We start from the raw sequence: 21,788 nt of genomic DNA on the forward strand, positions 1-21,788 counted from the left end.
GCAGCAAGCCAGAAAATAATACATAGAGCGAAGACATAACAAAAGAGTAGTTCATAGGTCTTTCAACAACGGAGACCTCGTACTCAAACAAACAGAAAAAGCCCGAAAACCTCCGGCACATGGCAAGTTAGCAGCAAATTGGGAGGGACCTTTCTGAGTTCTTCAAAATCACGGAAAGGGGGCTTACAAGCTAGAAACCCTTAAAGGAGATCAACTTCCGGGAACATGGAATGTCTCCTCACTAAGGGAATACCAATCATGACACATGCTTCAAATACGCGAATGATGGTCCTCTTTTTCCCCTTCGAAGGTTTTTTTCCAAAAGTACATGGGTTTTACTCGGAGAGGGTTTTAACGAGGCCGGACGCCACAAATCATCATACCAGCGTACCTTACATTACAAATCAAAACATTTTTTATCTTGACAATCAGTAAACGTTCAAAATAATCTGAGCTTCATACTCGGAAGTCAAAATGCGCATACCGAGAATATTACTCGGAAAAAATACAAACAAATAAAACAAACATCAAGTTATCCAAGCGAATCCTAAGGGATCACTCCACCATAACCCTTATATTAGAGCAACTGCTCTCCTTATTAACAATCTGACCAAATGAGAAATGGCTGCGGCCATCGTCAATACATACACACAATTGTTATCACAACACAACATATCATTCTCATAACTTTGCGAAAATATCATATTTTATAAAACTAAAACAGTCATTGTCAAGCCGAGCTACATACTTGGAAACCAAAATATCACCACCGAGGATAATACTCGGAATTGTTCAACAAAGCCAAAACAGTCACAAGTCTAAAACCCAATACACCATGTACAAAGCATACAAAATAAAAAGGAGTAAACTACCAAGTCCTAATCTGCCTTATCACCCATATTGGATCCCTCGCTCTCACTCCCAGCAATGGCCTCGTCGTCCACAAGCTCACCATTCACAACCACCTTCATAACGTCAAGTTTTGTGGGATCACCTTCCGGGTATAACACCTTAACCTGGGAGACAGCGCGGTCAAAACCTTGAGCAAAAGCCTCATAAATCCCGCTTTCCAATTCTTTGATCCGAGCAGAGAGCTGATCATTCTCGGACCCGATAACCTTCAATTTCTCAGATGACGTCTTCTGCAGTTCTCTCTCATCAGCCAACTCCAGCTCTTTCTTCTCCATGGAAGCAGAGAGCTCAGCAATTTTTTTATCCTTCTCTTGGATGATTCCAGACAGCTCCTCTACACGAGAAGCCTCCTTCTCCTCCCGATCCAAGGTAAGCTCCTGTGCCCGACCAATGGCAACGATCTGAGCACCAATCACCTACGAAAAAGAAAATAAGAAAATAAGTGACATCAACAAAAACCTACAGACACCACAACAAAACCTATACCTGAAGAAATCGACTAACACCAACTCGGCCAACTTCGTCAATCATCTTCATATCATCCGAAAAACAGCAAAGCTCGTCAGCCATGGTACCAAAAGGATACAACTTCGCCCACAAAGATCTAGCATGCATATTCTGATCATACCCATAGAGCCTCTTCTGTGATTCATATGCAGACTCAACCATCTGCAGAATCATAAATGACTCCCCCTTACCCTCTAAGACCTTGGCAAGGATACCTTGACCTTGCCCTCTCTTCCTCTTATGCTTCTGCCCAAGGCCATACTGAACCAGAGTAGCAGGACCTTTCCCGACATTAGACAAAACCTCCTTCTCACCCTTCTTTCGTTGATTAAAGTAAGATTTCAAGCCTGCAGTAGTAATCGCAGGAGCTTTCTCGGCTGAAAATTACAAACAACCAAATCAAAATTAACATATCAAAGCACAAACAGGGAACAAGCATAGCAACACAGATTACCTATGTGATCATATACAGCCTGCCTATCAGTATCCCATTTCAACATCTCGGCAACTGATAATAAACCTTTTGGACCCAAGGACTTAAACAAAAAACACATCACAACATCAGCCTATCATCTACATCCAGTGCTTGATACGGCTCGGCACACCAAAACAAAGGAAATCTCTCGACTAAGTGCTCGTTCAAATAAAAAGGGAAATCTTCGGGTCTACTCCTAACCCTTACAAACAAGGATATAAAGTCCTTAAACGAAGATTTATACAGACCAAACACAGCACAACGGGGATAGCTACTAAGGTTTACCCACAAGCCCCTATTCACCCCTTTCGCTTGAAATAAAGAGAAAAATAGCCTCAAAGACGGCGGACGCTCCAACAGTTCCATCAAAACTTCAAATGCCCGGACAAAATCCCAAGAGTTAGGGTGAAGCTAGGTTGGGGCACAATTCACCCAATACAACACCCCACACTCGAATTCGGTAAAGGAAAGCCTCACACCCAACTCAGTAAACAAACAACTATACATGAAAAAAAAGACCAATCGTCAAGACGGTGGCACACCCGATCACCCCTTTCACAAGGTAATAACTCTATTCTAATACCACTACCCTCCCTGACCTGGGAATTCGAACCCAGCAACCTCACTGATTGCTCATCATCAAACTGGGAGACATACTCTTTCACCCTAGGATCCACCCAGTCATACAGGTCACCCACATTACAGTTCTCCATCACAAGGAACGAAACAAAAAGGCAGAAAAGCAAAAAAGAAAATAGAGGAGGAGTTAACACTGACCTTTCTTACTCATTCTCAGTCAAGAAGAAAACACAAACTTTTTTCCTTTTTCGAAACAGAGAAACATGAGGGAAAGAAGCAATGAAAACCACAAATAACTCCCTACCAAGCACAAACGATTACAACACTAGAGCATTTAAACCAAAATTGTTAAAAACGAGAAGCATTAAACCCACTACAAAAACCAATGGACAAGGGTGCCTAGAAAAATGGAGCAGTTTCACATCAATCATGTCACAGTGGTGCGTAATACGAGGGAACCAAAAACGTTTTGTATTCTGGGACAGAACCAAGCCGAGCTTGGGGGCTGCAAGGAGCATACGCGACAACAACTCAGCGACCGAGGATTGCGGTACTCCTGGTCCAAAAGCTCGCCTTAGTCCTGTCCAAACCAAGGCAAACTTGGGGCTATGATACGTCACCCTTATCCTCGGTTGTCCGAAAAGCTCGACACGTAAGCAAATAGGCTCGGCCCCGCATCAGCTGCTCGATAAACTCGGCACGAAAGTAGGCAGAAACGGCCTCACCCATTTGAAAATAAGAGACGTGCTCAGCAAACTTAATAACCAAAAACAGAATATCAAACCTAACCTACAAGCTAGGACCTATCCACAGTAAACGGTCAAACAACTCCTATAAAGTCGAGATAATATCTTCGGCTAAGACTCAGGTTCTATTCTCAATTTTCATATTCATTTAACTACTCTCACTCACTATCACTAACTTGAGCGTCGGAGTATCTTTTACAGGTATTCCCGCTGCGGTGTTTGGTCCTGGCCGACGAACAGCTCTTCCACTCTACTGTCAGCTTGCTCGGAAGTGCTCAAACTCGGCCACCCCAGTAATCTGACGAATCACAAACCAAACCAAACTGATTAAAAATAAATTGATTCAATTCGGGTAATTGAGTATCCGATGACTTTGAAATTTATAAAAAAAATCAAATTTTTATCTTAAAAATTCAACAAGTACAATAAACATGTAACATCAATAGAAATAATCCAAACATGGTAAACACCAAATACATTAAAAACTAAATTCATTAAAATCCAAATATATTAATAGTGAATAATCATTGTCTAATAGAAAAGTCATATATATATATTTTATTTTTTTTATTTAATTAATATATGATCGGGTTCGTGGGTTGGTTCGGATTCCGCACCTCCAGAACTGATATCCGATCCAATCACTAACAAAAATTATCGGTTTGATTTGGGTTGAATCCGATTACCTGTTAGTTCGAGAACCAATTTAATTGGTTCAGTTCAGGTTCGGATGGGTAACTGGGTACCGGGAGTGGATCCTCTTCAGTGAAGAAAAAATTGGATGGTATCAATTGTGATCTCTCATCCTTCATTGTTCTCTCTCTCATATTTATTTTTTGTCCCACTTATAAAGTTAATGGTGAAAAATCACACTTCATTTTTTTAAGTGTTAACAAAACTGGAGATGATACATTTCTCCGAATACCCGCTATCCGTGCTCTCCCCTAAATAATTCATTTTCTCAATAGTTTTTGTAAACATTACATAATTTTTGAGTGGGTGTAGTGTGTCTTAAATTAAGCATTTCAGCTTATAAAATATTTTTAAAAAATAATTGCAACAATATAATCGGGGATCAAATTAATTATACTCGCATTTGTCATATATTATTTTTTTTTGTCTACATACATAAAATAAGAGAAGAAATTGAGGTGTGATATTGTAATTTGTGTCAGAATTTTGTTGTATTTTTCTCATGATGTATATTGTATAGCCTGTTAATTTTTGATGTTTTGAAGGAAAAGGAAAGGTATCGAAGCAATTCTTAAAAAGGAAAAAGAATATTATTATCCCGGTTCCTATAAATAAATAGGTATACTCAAATTGGAAAAGGGATAACTGGCTTAAAAAGATCGAACTATTTTCTTTTTATTTTGTTTATATTTTTGGCATATATGTTGAAAACAAAGTTTATAAATTACAGCCGATCTAAATAATTTTACATGCTAAAGATCTTAAAAACCAAACCAAATATAATTTTCCATTTCTCTCCATTAAAAGCAAAATGTGAAACATTCCTATCTCATTCTTGGTGCTTTAGTAACACAATCCAAAAGAGCAATCATGAAATAATTAGGGGTAACAATAGAATAGGTTAGTTTGAATTTTTGTTCTATCCTACTTCATCTTGTCTAATAATAATTTGTATAGAATTTATTTTGTTTTTATTCATAAATAATAAAAAATTAAACTTTAATCTACTTTTGTGGATATTTGCTCTATCTCTATAATTATTAAAATTTAAGTTTTATATAACTATCATTATATACATAACATAAATTAAAATAAATTTTAATAATAATATAATATTATTAATTATTTTACTAATTATTTTATATATATACCAAGATGTGTAAGGTGAATATTATCTAAATTCAATCTCGTTTTGTTCGCCCAAAATTTTATCTCGCTAAAAATCTATCTTAATGCAGATAATTATCTGTACCGAACAATTAGAGACAGAATAAATACCTACAAATTTAGATAGTATTATAATTTCTAAAAATAATTCAATCTGTCTCTAAATATAAAAACTTTTAAAATTTGATAGGAAAAAAGAATGAGTTAATAATTCAAGTCAAGTGGCACATTTTTGTTATTCTTCTTCTTAAGACTTGGTTTTAGGTTAAACTATTTTAAAAGTTGCTTTACATAGCCTTCAACTTGGTCTCTCAAGTCTCAACAATAACATTCCTCTTAATTAAGTGTTGTGTAATGCCATGTTTAAAAGTAGAAAACAATAATCAACGTTAAGACAAAACGTTATGCGGCAAATCGTTAAGTCCATTATAACAAACTCTAATTTTTTTTTTTTAATTTTGGTATTCACAAACTGTGATTTGTTTAGTAAGTAAAATCATCAGTCATCACCCAGGTCTAGGTTTTAAAATCCAGTTAGGTTTAGTTAAAATATGTACTAAAAAATATATAAGAATTTATTTATTGAAAATAATTATTTTTTACATTTTTAATCCACTTTTTAAATGATTAGATGTATAAAAACACAAAAAAATTACTTTTAGTTTTTTAATAAACTTTCTAAAGATACATATTAACTAATTCCTAAAATATTTACCAAATTACTAATTACTCTTCAATTCTATGCTATTAAAAATTATTTGTAATTACTAATGACTAATAATTCAAGAATATATATTAGGCCAATTTTATGGTATTTATGAATTTTTGCCTAAATTTAGTCTAATTTATTTTTTGTAGTGAGTTTTAATTTTTTAAAAATTATTTATTCTCAAATCTTTTAAATTAAATAATAATTTTAACCTTTTTTAGTAAATAGGCACCTTATAAGCACCATAACCTTTACCTATATATTATTACTTTTAAATCGATGATAATATTTTCAATACAAAATACATGTATACCAAAATCTAATCAGAGAATGGTAATATTTGTTTTTTAATTGCCAACGAGCTATACCTCAAATGACATAGTTTTTTCATACTCACTTAGAGATTACGGATTCGAGTCTCATTCTTAATTTAAAAAAAATATATTTATTTTTCAATATTTATTATTTGTTCTTTCTAAAATATGTATCTTTTATTTTTAAATTTAAAATTTAATTTAAAAAAATAGTTGTTTTGGGAATGAGGGATCAAGCATTTAGTAGTAGCATAGTAAATATAGTAAATCGTTTTGGGAATGAGGGATCAAGCATTTAGTAGTAGTATAGTAAATATAGAATTGTTCCAAGAATCCAAGGTGATTTGTGGTTAATTAAAGAGAGTTAGTTCCACAATTTTATAATAATAAATACTGAAAGAGAAACAATGACTTTGAGTATGAATATGACATGGCATATCAGTGTCTGAACCTGCAAACTTTGGGCATATGCGCACATTAACCTATCAAAACTTTTCTATTTTCTTTTTTTTTTTATCCAACAAAATAAAATAAAACAAAATAATTCTCACCCCCTAAATTCCCTCCTATAAATATCCCGTGAAAATTTCTTCTCTCAGATCATCACTTTTCTGATTTCTTTTTTCCTTTTTTTCTTTTAAAAAAATATATAATAATAATACTAGTACTTGAACTCGAAGAAGATCCTTTGGTTTCTTCAAAGTCTCTCAGATTTCCAAAAGAATTTTCTCGTTAAAATCCCTGCAGAGTCAATCAGATTTTTTAAAAGGAAAACCCTAGATTCATTCGCTGATTGAAAATAAAAGGAAAAAACCGGGGAATTTTGTTTCACTGGGAGCTAGTTTCGGTGGCACGTAATTGTGAACTCAAAAACTCAGCTCGATTGAATTTTTTCTCTGATTCAAAATTGACGAAAACTAATTTTCTTAGCTGAGTTGAAAAAGTGAGTGCGGCATTGGTAATAAACTGCATTGAGTGCTGCTCCGAGAAGTTGGGGCAAGTTGATGAAGTGTTGTTGTTGATGTTGAAGAGGTGAAGGATGAGAAAATGAGTAACGGTTCATTGGAGTTTCGTTCTGCGAGTTATGGTTCTTTGGAGAAGCAGCTGCAACTGCAACAGAACGGAGTTGTTGTTTCAGCTATTCAATCAGCGCGTAAGCCTTCCAAGATGCTCAAAGAAAAAGAGAGACTCTTCCTTTGGATCTGCAAGCTCGCCGGCAGGAGGAAGGTCGGAATGCTCATCCTCTCTCTCATCTCCGCCGCCGTTTTCGTCTGGGTTCTCTACGTTGGAAAAGGTGACCTTCCTTAATTCCCTCACCTCTTTTGGTATTGTTTCGAATTTCAATTCTGCATATTCTTCAGTGGATTGTAATGACGTTAGAGGAACATACATAGTTTAATTAGCTTGTTTGATTTTTATTTTCATAAGTTGATTGTTTTTAGGATTCATCTCATCTGATTAACCATTGATCAAGGTGGTAGGTATCTTGGTCTCATAGCACAGGTTCTAGAATCTGATTAACCATTATTGTTAGGGATGCATTCCAATTGCTGTATTCAAGGAAGAAAACTTGTTTTTTCATTTACATGCGGATAATGATTTTTTTTTATTTTTAGCTTTTGAACGAGGCATTATCTTTGTGGTATGGCTTGCTTCTTTCAGGTGATTCGCCAGAAGGGAATGGGGCAAGTGACATCAGTGTTAAGGGAAGTATTTCTATAAGTGATTCACCATCTACGATCTCTACGGCGAATATCATGGGCTTCGCCACGAATTTGGTGTTACCCCCTCCTCCCCCTAGCCATTTTCTGGGTTACACTCTTCCTCCTGGCCATCCATGTAATAGTTTCACTCTTCCTCCACCACCAGCAGATCCAAAGCGTAGTGGGCCGCGGCGTAAGTCCTACTTGAACTATTTGGTTCCTTCATCTCTTATGTTAGGTTACTATATACTTAGTAATTTGCAATGGAGTCAATTGCCCGTGAAGATATCAATTGATTGCTCAAAATATCTGTTTATGTTTCAGCATGCCCTGTATGTTACCTTCCCGTTGAAGAAGCCATTGCACTTATGCCGAAGTTTCCCTCACCTTCTCCAATAATTCAGAATCTAACATATATCTGGGAGGAAAATCTAAGCAGAGATGGGGAGTTTGGTGGTTCAGACTTTGGTGGATACCCCACTTTGAAACAGAGAAGTGATTCTTTTGATATACGAGAGTCAATGAGTGTGCACTGTGGGTAAGTTTTCATTTTTGTTGGATATTTACCTTTTGTTAGCTATTAAGCACTGAAGAGTTTTTTTGTGGGCATAAAGTTTTCTCTGCCGGTTATAAAGGATATACGTCCAACCCTTTTACTCACATCTGTCGATTCTTGCATCTTCAATGATGTTGTGATCATTCAGATTTGTAAAAGGACCTAAACCTGGCCGCAACACAGGATTTGACATGGATGAAGACGACCTCTATCATATGGAGCAGTGCCGTGGTGTAGTTGTTGCATCAGCCATATTTGGTGTGTATCATGTTGTTCTAACTTTACTTGGTTGTTTAGGCTGATGTTTTGCTGATCCATTGAATATGTTTTTCAGGAAATTTTGATGCGATAAATGAGCCATCAAACGTTAGTAACTATTCAAAGAAGACAGTATGCTTCCTTATGTTTATAGATGAAGAAACAGAAAAAGCTTGGAGGGCATCTGGCCTCCTGGGGATCAACAAAAGGATTGGATTATGGAGAATTATTGTTGCTCGTAATATTCCTTACACAGATGCAAGACGCACAGGAAAGGTCAGTATTATAAGTTCACAAGCACCAGTGCGACTGTAATATAGAAACTTACACAGGGGTTACTAATCATATTTGTTGCTTAAGCTTTAAATCATTATGCTTTTCTTTACGATATGGTCATTGGTATAGAAAGCTAAAATTGTTGGCTGTCGTTATATAATAGATGTTGATGGACTTAAATGCAATATTGACCATCCCTTAACACACATAAATGGAGGAGAAACACAAAGCTATTGGCTTGATCTCCTTGTCTGAGCATTATGATGTTTTTTTTTTCATTCAGAATATATTTATAGGCTTTTGATATGAATTAAGATTAAGATGACCAAAAATCAAATCCAGACCCTTATATTTTATTGTGCATAAGTAGTATTCTTATTTACTTGTAACTTTAACTACCATTCCCACAGATTCCAAAGCTTCTGATTCATAGGATGACTCCAAATGCCCGGTACTCTATATGGCTTGATGGGAAGCTTGAGCTTGTTGTTGATCCATATCAAATACTTGAAAGGTATACTTCAGGATCTCTTTTTTATTTCAGAGTGAATGTTGTTACCACAATGTCAGATCACTATAACTTTATGTCCCTTGGTTTTACCAAGAATGTTTTATTTGTGTACTTCTCATTCAATGTCATTGTTGCAGTTGTTGCTCCTAATATCTCTTCTGGGTTCTTTTTGTCATGGCATTGAAATTTTTGAAAGTATAATATTTATTTCTTTACCACAATGAATGACTAGCCTCTTAAATCATTCTAGATCACAAAAATGGCTACGCATTTATTATGGATAAGTTGTTGATTATGGATATAAGTTTTAAGGATGAAAACGAATGACTGGTCTTGACATACACTTTCTGGCCTTAAGATGGTTGCCAGAACTGATTGAAGTCCCTCCTATTGTATCTTTCTGAGTTAGTTATCCATAGGCATGGTTTGCATCAGGCATAGGCATTGTTTAATCCATGAGCTGTTCCCAACTAGTGGAGAAAGACTTGGTTGTTGTTCCTGTATTTTATAAGTGGGTTACAAACTGAAATATTGTGCTTTTGGGAGCTTGGCAACGGAAAACGTGGATAAATGTGAAACTTAAATGAATGCCACTGTGGTTCTGGTTTCTGTTTATGCTGGAGATCGAGAGAATTCACCTTCCAAGGCCTTCTAGTTCATTTGCATTCAGGACTATACATTTTAGTTGGGAGTGTATTTTTATGTGTAGTGTATACTCACGGCGAACTAGCTTTATTATTGTTTGTCTTGCTACAGTACATGCTTCAGCACCTAAGTTAGTCTTATCTCTCATCCTTTTACAGGTTTTTGTGGAGGAGGAATGCAACTTTTGCAATATCTAGACATTATAAACGCTTTGATGTATTTGTTGAGGCAGAGGCAAACAAAGCTGCTGGAAAGTATGATAATGCCTCTATTGACTTTCAGATAGACTTTTACAAGAAAGAGGGACTGACTCCATACACAGAAGCAAAACTTCCTCGTATAATAAGCGGTAGGCTAAACTAGCTCTTCCATTGTGGGATTGAGGATTCAGGTTGGACTTACATCTTCTCCAAACCTTGATGGTTGAATTGCAGATGTTCCTGAAGGATGTGTAATTGTACGAGAGCTCGTTCCTATTAGCAACCTCTTTACCTGTCTTTGGCACAATGAAGTTGACCGATTTACTTCAAGGGACCAGATTAGTTTTGCAATTGTCAGAGACAAACTCCTGTCCAGGGTTGATTTTCATTTTGCCATGTTCCTGGATTGTGAAAGGCGCAACTTTGTAGTTCAGGCAATTATTTTACCTTGTTTTCATAACGCTAAGGCCTCTGTTATAAGTTATAACTATTATTGTTATTCAATGTTCCCTTGCAACATTATTTAACACTCAACCTTACTGTGATTCAAATTATCTTCCTTTTGTGATTACAGAAATACCACATGGATCTACTACTAGAGCGCCAGTCTCCACCAGACTCTGCTGCAGTGAGTCCTCCCCCACCACTTACACCATCTCTGCCACCTCCATTGCCGGTTCTTGAAACTCATCCTCGAAGGGTTGTGATTCCAACAGTTAGGGGAGGTCCTTGGCGAGGACCCTGGAAAGGCCCTTGGCGAGGCCCTGTAAGGCGTGTAAGAAGGCGCCGTCCCAGAGTTGTGTATGGAAATAGATACATTGCAGGAACTCAATAGCCATTGTTTTTTGGGTGATTGGTTATACCATTTTTTTTTCCTTTTTCTTTTTGGCATACACACCTACAAAGATCAAAATCATTCGTTGGCAGAGCTGGAAGGGAAAAACATGCAAGATGAGCGTTCTTACTTTCACTTTGTGCAACTGTTCCATTGTTATTGATAATTTTTGTTGTATATAGAGTAAAAAGAAAAAAGTTGAATAATTATCTTATCAGGTGGGTTACCACTTACCACCTACCCCCCAAATCCCTCAAATGTGGTAACCCATTTTGTTGTTCCATTACCCATAGGAGAAAGTGTACTTGCACTCTCAAATACCCCATTACAGATAAATTCATCGTCTTTCTTTCTATTAAATAAAAGGTTACGAAAATTTACCAAGGATCCTATACATTCCGTTGTACGGTTCTGTTTCCGTTGTTTTATCTTATTACTAACATGAGTTTATGTATGTTCTTAAAGTTTTTATTAATAATAATTAATAATTAATTTTTAAAAAAAAATCATTTGGCGAATTTGTAAAAATTAAATTACCATCGTTGCATTTATAACTTGAGGATAGACTTCTGTAAATGGAAAAATTTGCCCAATGTAGATTATCCCGAAATTAATGGCATTTAAACCGCCGCAGTGTAGAGAATTTGCCGTAATATTTGAAAACAAAAGGGCACAAACTCCAATTTCCACCGAGTCAGTAGATCAGATCAGAATCTCCTCTGTCGGCACTACAAGAACTCTGCCACGTGGCACCCTGTAGGACAATCTAGTCATCAGTGTTACGTTAGGTAGGCCCCACCAGATCCTTATCCTAGAATCTCTCGCTTACGTCACACTACCCTTCGAATCTTTTGCGTTAAACTCATCAATTTAAATAAAATAAAATAAAATAAACAAACTTTTATAAACATCATTCGACCTGCAATCATCTTCTTCCCCAAAACGTGAGCTGAGAGGGTTAGGGTTTTGCAGAACCAGCCATGTCAAAATCCAAATCAACCACCACCTGATAAACCGCAATCGCCGCTGCTCCACCTTCGAACCGATGGGATCGTCGTCGGCGTTCTTCGTGATCTGCATCCTTCATTCGCTGATCGCCATAACCTGCGGTGCACTGATGATGTTCTACATGAAGGAAGTATACACCTTCGGGCACGGCGTGCAGACCGCGACGAAGCTCCTCGGCTCTACGCCGCACGATCAGCTCCTCATCAAGACCTCCGATTCTTTCTCTGGATTGCTTCTCGTTGCCATAGGGTTCCTCCTCTTCATGGTTTCCTTCGTCAAAGACCGTGACTTTCAGTCTTTCTTCGCCAAAGGTTGCATGGTCCTGCACGTGTTCATGGCCATATGGAGGATCTACTTCGAGCGCAAGGTGGAGGATCTCGCCTGGGATTGGCTCCGGCAAACCGTCGGTGACATTGTCTTGGCCCTTTCTTGGGTTTTCTTCCTCGTTTACTCTTGGAGGGAGAAGTATGATTGATTAATTTGATTTAACATCCACCTTTTTTGGTTTTTCCTCCCCTTCGATTTGAATGAATTACTCTGTAAAAAATCGGATCTTACATTTTTTTCCCCTTGTGTTTCTTCTTTCGATCGAATTGAGTAATTTAGACATAGATTATAAGTTGTGAATTGCATTCCTGTGTGTTTTGTTACGGTGGGGAAAAAAAAGGAAAAATTCAAATCAGAAATGATACCTGATGTTATTTCTCAGTCTTCTGCAGTGCAGCTCATTGAAACTTTCATCAATTTTCCTTTTTCTCGTTTTTATTCTGATTGCTGTTGATTTGTGCTGGTTTTGTTTCTTAATTGTAGAAGTTTACCTGATTCTTTAATCAAATTGATGGTCGTACTTGTTGCTATGTTTTGAAGATTTGTTTAATGGAAAAAATTATTGGTGAGAAACTGTCTGAATTTTACAGATGTTCTCATGCCTTTACTTCGAAAGAGCAATTTGATGGGTTGTCCTGATCAAGCCATTTGTGTATTATTAAGTTCTGTTTAAATCATACAAACTGTGAAATCGGATCCTTAAAGGTCCCCAGATGGATAAAATCTTTAGCTTGTATTTACTTACATTGGATATCGTCTTTGTTTCTTACTTATCCTCACATTTTTCGTCATCCGCATTGCATTCAAGACATTTTTTAAGTTAGGATTAGCTAGTGATCTCCAATGTGATGTTGATGTATAAGAGTCCTTGATGAAAAAGAAAAACAAAGTCACGTTACCTCTTGTGTGTTAATATGTAAACTATCCGTGTGACATATTTGGGATTGTTTTTCTGGTTCTGTTGAGTGTAGATGTTTATTTATCTAAGGTGGTGCAAAGAAGGTATAAATTTGCTGTGACCATTTCCCAGCGAGACCGGAGTTGATCTGAAACTGAGTAATTATCATAGGGCAGTTACTGTTGAATAGTGCACAAATGTGGAGTAACTGTGTGTAAGTGTATATCTAAGGTGATGTGTTATATTTCCATACTTCTAGTGCTTCTGATGCTCCTTGTTCTGGTCATCATAAGATTATACTGTTCTCCCTTTGAGCTATTGTTTGTTCTAAAGCAGAGGGTTTCATTCATGTAGCTGATATTCACTTCCGCAGACATTCGTCAGTTTCTAGTACCAGTTAGAAGCAATTGAGTACATTAGCATTGGATCTTCTTGGACGGCTCTGACTAGGTATGATTACATATTGTTGTAGATGGCATTTCTTCATTCTGGAAATGAAGATATGTTGGCAGATAGCTATTGAAGATACAAAAGCTAACTTTGCTCCGTTGAAAGGCTTTACATTCTATATTCTGTGAAAAGCATGGTTCCCTTAAGATCTATGTTTAACACAATGCCATATACTAACATCATTAGGCACCCTTTTAAGAGTTACAGTGGAAAAATAAATAAATTGCTCGAGTGGTTTTCAGCTTTGTTCATCGAAATTCCTCTGCTACATAATTACATAATTTTTGTATCTTGGCACTATTTCTATCCAATATACACTACCTAGTTTCATAACAATGGGTAAATCCTACGCCACAATTGTGCGATATCTATGTACTTATGCTATTAGGGACCCCTCTACAAGTTACTCCAGGACCAGAGCTAGCTATAAGCAATTCATATGGTGGAATCCCAGCACCACATCTGTTTCTAAGATTGTGGTCTTTATTCCTCTTCTCAATCTCCTTCTCTATTCTCTTTAGCTCTATGGAGAAATCATAGAATGCCTCTATGATTTTAGGGTCACCAATCCAATCTGACAAGTCCCGTCTCTGCCCTATGTATTCTTCATCCTCCGGATGCTGAGAGAGTATGTTAAGCACTGCAAGAAACTTGGTGGTTTGAAACATATCTGGCAGGGAAGAACACAAGAAACCTTCGGGATCCTCCAAGAACTCCTTGTACTCTGGATCTCCTTCCTTGGGTAGCAGCTTCTTCACCAGCGGCGGGCGCATCGGGACGTACCCGCCAAGAGGGTACTGCCCAAAATTCACTGCTGAATGCTGAACTGAAGCAATCCAAATGAGTGTGGTGAGGACTGAGATAAGATCTCTGGGAGTGGCAAGTGTTGGCCACCAAGTAGCATGTGCATGATCACCATGGCCTACGTTGATGGCCTCATTGTACCACCCCTGGAGTTCATTGTCCGACCGTACCATTAGGCCATTATGGTAGTAGTAGTTCACATAAGTTCTAACCATCCTCTCCAAAGCAAACCAAATAAGAAGCCCATCATTTGCATAAGGGTAATCTTCAATTGTAAGTTTTATCCCATGAGGTTGTGTTCTGTCTGGTTCTGCTAGTCCCCTGCATAATGTTCAGGACAATGATCATGAGATTATGTTTAAAGGTTCCTAAATAAGAATCGTTAATGTACACGTACCTTCTAATAAGGTCAGCTGGGAGGGCTTCCATGTCAAAACGCCACCAATCTTTGTAGGCGGCCGATACAATCTCAGTGCTGTATCTGCCGGAAGAGAAGTCAGATTCAATGATGCCTCCACCATTGATAAGAGCCTCGCGAGCCAATGCATTTATCTGCAGTGTGCATTTCATATGAGGCTTTAGGAGCTTGAAGATAGGGTGCGTGACACTCATCTGGCGATGTGCTGCTATGATGAATGGCTCCATGCACGCGTGGGTCCTCAACCTGTTAAACAAAACAGAAAAAAGAATTGCCTATTCTCATAAGAAATTCATTAATAATTTTTCTTTTGACTTCAACATAGGTTTCTTTCAATATTACATGACCACATGATGATTGATGAATATTACAAGATGGAGAGTATAAAAAAGGAAAGGATTTAATTGAGTTGCATACCAGTGATGAACAAGTTGGTGAACTCCAGCATCATTGGAGCAAACATGTGCTTTGGCAAGTTGCCACAACCAATAAGAAGTGGCATCCAATGGAGGTGTTAGAACCTGTTTGGATTGTTGTTGTTGGTGCTCCCCCTCAGGAAGACTCAACTCTATGGCAATAGGTTTCAAAGTTCCCATTCTAGTCAAGTACAATATGGTACGAGTTGCATAAGCTTTTCGGTCCTCTTGTGCATTGATCCCTTTTAGAAATGGCATATAAGCATCATGGTAATCCAAAATGAATAGCTTCTTTTCCTCTATAGCCTATTCAAAAAAGAAATAATTTTGTGTTATATAAATTGTAGAAGGATTCATAGAAGGCCATGTATATGTGTATTTAAACTATGTATGTATACCTGTTGTACGGACATGCCGTCCAAGTGGCTAATTATGTGCTCTTCTTTTAGAGCGGACTCTTGTGGACCATACATGGAGGGGTCCAAATCACTCACCGGTGGAAAAGTCTACAAAATTTTAGAACAACCGTGTCAAATAATCAGAATAAAAGTTTTAGAACGAACGTGACAAAACATAATTATTAATTAACTACTTGACATGTTCTAATAATTGGCTGAGAAAGGTTGCTTGTTGTAGTTAGAATATATAATGTGAAAAAAATATCAGTTAAATAACTAACTATAAGATGCCTAACTAACTAACTAATAACCACCATATATCTGGATCTCCTACTTGCCAGCTGTAACTTTCTATAGTTTTTTTTATTATCATTTTTATAAGTAACACAATTTTATTTAGGGTTGACAATGGGTAGGGTAGGGTTTAGACTCTACCCTAACTCTACCCGCAGGTTGAAAATTTTATTAAAATTTTATCCTATTTTACCCACGGGTTGATAATCTTTCAACTTTAACCTTATCCGCATCTTAAAATTCTAAACCCTACCCTATTCTATCCTACCCGCAAAAATATCAAATTTTTTTAAAGTAAATATAAAATTCAATCATTCCGAATTTCATACATATTAATAAAATAAAAAAAATACTAATGCTCTAAACTACTAAATTAACTAACTAGTTTAGTAGTTGCTCATTTATTAAAAGTTATTACTTGAGAGAGGTTGTGGATTCAACTTTTACCTCCTTTATTATATACCTAATTTTTATAAAATATGTGTTATATATGAGGTGCGGGTAAGATATACCTTAAACCCGTATCTTACCCTACCCGCAGGCATACACCCTACCCTAAATCCGTACCCTACTTTACCTGCAAGCATACCCGGACCAGTTGGACCGGGTCTCAAAATTGATTCAAATATTAAATATACCTGAAGCCTTTTTATGCTTAAAGGGTTGACGCCAGCCAAGGCCTGACGCCCAAGTTCTTCATCTCTTATGCAGCAACCATTCCCTATAAAATTTTAAACAAATTTTCTTCATTATGATATTCAATTTGAAACTACTTAATTGTCATTTAACACGTTGAGTCATTGAAGTTATTATTATTAGCTGACATACCACTTATAATGTATGGAGTGCTAAATTTGAAGTACTCTTCGAAGGAATCTTGGAATAACTTGTTAACATCAATAGAAAGTGTTCCATTCTCCTCATTAGTATGATTCATTGCATCCACTTGATGCTTTCTTTTGTATATGTTCTTAATCTCTGATAGCTCCTTAAAGACCCCACACTTAGTTATATGAGTTCTTATGAAGGGAATCAAATTTCTTGTTATACCTTTCACTCTCTCCACATCAAGTGCCTCCTTTCTAACTCCTTCAAACACTTCATCTCTTGGCACGTATGTTTCCATGAATGCATTCACACACGACTCATATTTCTCGTCTGTCACATGCATATATATGGCTATAAATTATGTAAAATGTGTTTAATCATATTAATTAATAGTAGGAGGATACTCCTATAAATACGTGTAAAATATCTTTTTATAAAGACATTTATGTGTCACATTATTATTGGACGTATTAATAAACCAGTTATTTTGAATTTCTTAACAAACTAGAATAAAATCTATTTTTTTTATAACAATAACAATAAATCCAATTGTTATCTGATCCAGTCAAACTGACCAATTTACATAACCTATTGGATTATGGGTTTTTTTGTTTTTTTTTAAACAAAAGTCAGGGATATATTGTCTTTTTATCAAAAAATTTAAACATAATTTGTTTAGATTGTATAAATCAATTTGATCAAATCGAGTCTAATAATTATGGTGCGAATAATTGGATTTATTATTATTGCTATGATAAACCGATTTTATTCTGGTTTATTAAAAAATAAATTATTAACCGATTTAATAAAGATATCTAATAATATTATAAAATATATAAATTTCCTTAAAAAAAGATATTTATAATATCGTTATCGAAGTAGTCTCCTTAATAATAATGCACATATTAAATATTTTAACAGCATAGATTACTTATACAAAAATTTTCGCGTGAAAATGATAACTAAAATATTGATATATATTATACTTTAGTAATTTAGTCAAACATACTAAATACATCGTGTGGTTAAAGAGCAATTAAGATGAATATGAAACTCACCGGTTATGACAGGTGGACGGCCAGTTCGACATCGCCTAGGATTAGGGTAGTGTTCGGTTCCCAAAATTGGCCTAACATGTTGAATGCCCTTGTCTGGATTTCCCAAGTCATTGTAGACATCATAGTCATAAACCCTATCACTCATCACCTTCCTCGTTCCATTTCCATCTCCCCTCTTTTGTCTCAGCTCTTCTTTTCGCAGTTCCTTCACACCCTCTGCTGTGTCACATGGTAAGCATGCCTAATAATAATAAACAATGCACCATTTTAATTTTTAAATTTATTTGTAGTGGAATATAATAATCAAATTAAAATATAATAATATATAATCAAATGGCTACCTTGTTGGTGAAGAAAATTCTCTTGTCTGGGTTAACCTTTTCAGGTTGAACCCAAGAACTGCAAGAAAATTCCACAAAGCCTCCTTCAATGGAGATGGTTTCCAAGAAGATCTCTTTGTTATATTTGTTTGTGATTGTAATGGCTCCCGGAAATCCAAAATTAGAGTCAATCTCAAAGTCAACTTTGTGAGTGGACCTCTCACTATCCCCACCTCCATTAAATAATAATTCTCTTGTCCAATCCAGTACGGCTCTCTTGCTCAGCTTTCCCTCCATTGTTGCTTCAATCAATTAGGGCAAATCACACAACTCAGGTCAACACAAATAATGATCATTCATATTGGTTTAGCTTCATGTTTTTATGAGAAAATGTTGGCTAATTTTTTTAATTATGAAAGCAGAAGTGGTGATATACTTTAATATTGTAATTTTTGGTGTTTTTTAAAATTGTAGAAATTACATAAATAAGAGAATTTGATTTCTGTACTTCAAATTTTTTGATTTGTGTTAATTTCTGTACTTCAAATTTTTTAATTTTTTTAACACAAATCAGACAGTTCGATTTGTGTACTTCTATAAACCGGACGGTTTGATTTGTATACTTCTAGAAATCGGACGGTCCGATTTCTGTACCTCTAATAAATCGGACGGTCCGATTTCTACTTCTCTAATTAAACGATTTCACGTTTGAGTATAATACCCTAACAATCCACATTTTAAAAAAATACCATTACCATGTTTTTTGTATTTTTTAGATTTTTTTTCAACTCAACTAATACTGTAGTTGGTTAATATCCTAGTTGATTATCTAAAAATATTTGATAATTAAAAAAAATTAGTTAAACATAGTCATAATTTGTTTAACAAAATTATTTTTTAAATTTTAAAAAAATGTAAGTATTTTATTATTTTATTAATCTTTAATTGGATGGTGTTGAAAAACAAAAATAAGAGATAATATAAAAACACATAAATAATTATCAAAAAATAATATTTTCTAGAATTATGTAACAAAGTGTGCATGCTTACTTGGATCAATTTGAGTGCTAACTAGTTGCATGACGATTCCTCTATCCCCATTTGTATTATGACTGAAACTATCAAAGTAATGAAGCATCATTGCCATGAACTCCTTACTATTCTTTATAGTTACACTTGCACTTATCGTCAATGTTACACCACCACCATCATGGAGACTCTTATTATTACTACTACTATTCAAATCATCAACGGTGGTTCTCCTCTTCACAATGGGCAACAGAATTGATGAGCAAGAGAAACTCGGAAACATTGAAATTTTGTGTTTCTTATTATTTTGATGAGTGTAACATCTTCTAGAAACTTCAAAACAAAATGCTTCAGCCACTACACTCTGTCCCAAAATTTCCTTAACCATCGTCATTTCAATTCTCAATTTCAACTCTAACAAACCCTAAAGTGTGTATTTGTTACTATTCCTTTGTATGTATGTATGTATGTATGTATGTAGATGTACACAATGCTAGTGCTATAGTTATAGAGTAGTAGCTTATTGACTTAAGATGTACCAAAATGAATAATGAAACGTATTTATAGTAACAGAATTGTACAAACTTCCAAATTGAAAGAAGTTTCGTGTACATATATATACAAGTTTGAGGTTTGTGTGGTACACAAAATAATTTGTCTGTAAAACTTGAATCATATGAAGATTGTGAATCACATGTGAATAAATATTATCGGATATTACTTTTATTTCTCTGAAAAAAAATAGAGACTCACCTACACATTTTTTGTTTTTAATATTGGAATGGTAATAATGGTGTTTTTGAAATGTGGACTGTTGGATTGTTATTTTTAAATGTGAAATCGTTTAATTAGAAAAGTAGAAATCAGACCGTCCGATTTGTTAGAAGTACAGAAATCGGACTGTCCGATTTTTGTTAAAAAAATTAAAAAATTTGAGGTATAGAAATCAGACGGTCCAATTTGTGTATCTAATTTTTTTTAATTTTTTAAACACAAATCTAATGGTTCAATTTGTGTGCCTATTACAGTTTTAAAAAATACCAAAAATTACCATGTTAAGATATATCACTTATATCACTTTTATATCTAAATTTTATTTTTATACGAAGTTAATAGTTAAAAATTATTAGATAATTTAATATGTGTTACATTATTTGAAAATTTCTTCAATTTTTAAATTCTATTCAACAACATCCACAATCTTAACTAATCTTACACCCGCATTCATCATCAACAAAACGATTTTATGATTAATTGATAGACAACTGAATTTGAAATATTATATACATGCACATGCATGTCTTGCGTGCATAACTAACAAAATGATAACCCTTTAATTTAATTATTTAACCCCTACTGTTTATCATGGAAACAATGCATGCACCATGGAATATAAAGATTTATATTTGGTTTGATTATGTGTATATATATATATACACGCCAAATTTTATTTCCTTATCCACCCATCCTCGTCTTTTTGCGAGGGATGCTATCTAGAGTAGTAAAATATGGTTGAAATGTTGAATTTTTGTTCAAAACTTCAAATTCTCTTATACTAATATATAATACATAATTAAAATAAATCTCTAATTAATGTGACTAATGTGTTTAATTAGGATATATGATTATATATGCAAGGGACGGAACTTAATTATTAGAAGAACCAAGGCTTTATATATAATAATTGTGAAATAATTTTTTTTTAATTATAGTAGATGTACACTAAACATTAATTAACTATCAAATTAGTTACTAATATAAAATATATATTAAAAATAAATTAAATAATATATATATTTGTTCGGTAGCTCGGATACTGAACGTTTGGGAAGATCCTTCGGATGGTAAGGTGGAGTTCCTGCTTGGTTCGGGGTTGTGGAGATGGAGTTGGAGCAGCTGACTTCCCGAGTACTTGGTGTGGAGAGAGGGTATCACCTGCAAAGACACTCCGACGCCCAAGTCAGCTGAGTGTGCAGGCGAAAAAAGGGGAATAAAGTAATGTGTGACGTACCTCGGAGAGGAGTAGGACCCTCCCCTATATACCGTGTCAGAGGTGGATTCCACAAGAACAGACCTACCTTCCCCGAAATTTCTCCATACAGCTGTGGCAGAGTTGACAGGGACGCGTGTCCGGATCGGTGGTCGAGCGCCTCACACCCGACCGTTCGAGTCGGGTGGCCTATGGATCGGACGGGCCCACATGAGGTTTGGAACGGACCGTAACAATATTTATACATAATACATAATAACTAATTTAATGATATTTTTATATCTCTATAGTTTTTTATAATGTATTTTGTTTTGTCGTTGTTTATTAATGTGATATGATATGATGCTGAGTCATCACATTTTAAAAAAAAATATTTACTAAATGATAAAATTCAGTCTAAAATAATTTAGTTTTTTTATTTTATAATTATTAATTATTATTAAAATAAATAGATTATTTTAAAT

At 35.3% G+C, this 21,788-nt stretch overlaps 3 protein-coding genes across 3 annotated transcripts; 2 read left to right on the top strand and 1 right to left on the bottom strand.

The window, feature by feature from the left end:
* Nucleotides 1-6,740: 6,740 nt before the first annotated feature.
* Nucleotides 6,741-11,482, top strand: LOC107468350 (probable hexosyltransferase MUCI70). Its single transcript, XM_016087621.3, has 9 exons — nt 6,741-7,396; nt 7,765-7,998; nt 8,130-8,343; nt 8,510-8,619; nt 8,696-8,895; nt 9,306-9,409; nt 10,210-10,400; nt 10,486-10,685; nt 10,826-11,482. Exons 1-9 carry the CDS (start codon nt 7,150-7,152, stop codon nt 11,084-11,086), a joined length of 1,761 nt encoding a protein of 586 aa, XP_015943107.1. The 5' UTR covers nt 6,741-7,149; the 3' UTR covers nt 11,087-11,482.
* A 493-nt stretch (nt 11,483-11,975) lies between these two features.
* LOC107468332 (uncharacterized) lies at nt 11,976-12,838 on the top strand. Its single transcript, XM_016087600.3, has one exon. The coding sequence runs from the start codon at nt 12,132-12,134 to the stop codon at nt 12,567-12,569; it is 438 nt and encodes a 145-aa protein (XP_015943086.1). The 5' UTR covers nt 11,976-12,131; the 3' UTR covers nt 12,570-12,838.
* Nucleotides 12,839-13,679: 841 nt separating this feature from the next.
* Nucleotides 13,680-19,848, bottom strand: LOC107468333 (lipoxygenase 3, chloroplastic). The gene is made up of 9 exons (XM_016087601.3): nt 19,356-19,848; nt 18,327-18,607; nt 17,986-18,226; nt 16,928-17,257; nt 16,738-16,820; nt 15,806-15,913; nt 15,409-15,713; nt 14,971-15,237; nt 13,680-14,894 (listed from the first exon to the last, which is right to left on the bottom strand). The coding sequence occupies exons 1-9, from the start codon at nt 19,726-19,728 to the stop codon at nt 14,138-14,140; spliced, it is 2,745 nt and encodes a 914-aa protein (XP_015943087.2). The 5' UTR covers nt 19,729-19,848; the 3' UTR covers nt 13,680-14,137.
* Between the last annotated feature and the right edge of the window lie 1,940 nt (nt 19,849-21,788).

Source organism: Arachis duranensis, chromosome 10 (genome assembly GCF_000817695.3).
Source record: "Arachis duranensis cultivar V14167 chromosome 10, aradu.V14167.gnm2.J7QH, whole genome shotgun sequence".
Lineage (NCBI taxonomy): Eukaryota > Viridiplantae > Streptophyta > Magnoliopsida > Fabales > Fabaceae > Arachis > Arachis duranensis.

Coding starts and splice junctions, on each gene's coding strand:
- LOC107468350 (XM_016087621.3), top strand. CDS start 7,150: ATGAGTAACGGTTCATTGGAGTTTCGTTCTGCGAGTTATGGTTCTTTG. Junction 7,397..7,764: donor GGTTCTCTACGTTGGAAAAG/GTGACCTTCCTT, acceptor TGCTTCTTTCAG/GTGATTCGCCAGAAGGGAAT. Junction 10,401..10,485: donor ACTTCCTCGTATAATAAGCG/GTAGGCTAAACT, acceptor GTTGAATTGCAG/ATGTTCCTGAAGGATGTGTA.
- LOC107468332 (XM_016087600.3), top strand. CDS start 12,132: ATGGGATCGTCGTCGGCGTTCTTCGTGATCTGCATCCTTCATTCGCTG.
- LOC107468333 (XM_016087601.3), bottom strand. CDS start 19,728: ATGACGATGGTTAAGGAAATTTTGGGACAGAGTGTAGTGGCTGAAGCA. Junction 18,227..18,326: donor GAATTTTCTTCACCAACAAG/GTAGCCATTTGA, acceptor TATTATTATTAG/GCATGCTTACCATGTGACAC. Junction 15,238..15,408: donor CACCAACTTGTTCATCACTG/GTATGCAACTCA, acceptor TTTGTTTAACAG/GTTGAGGACCCACGCGTGCA.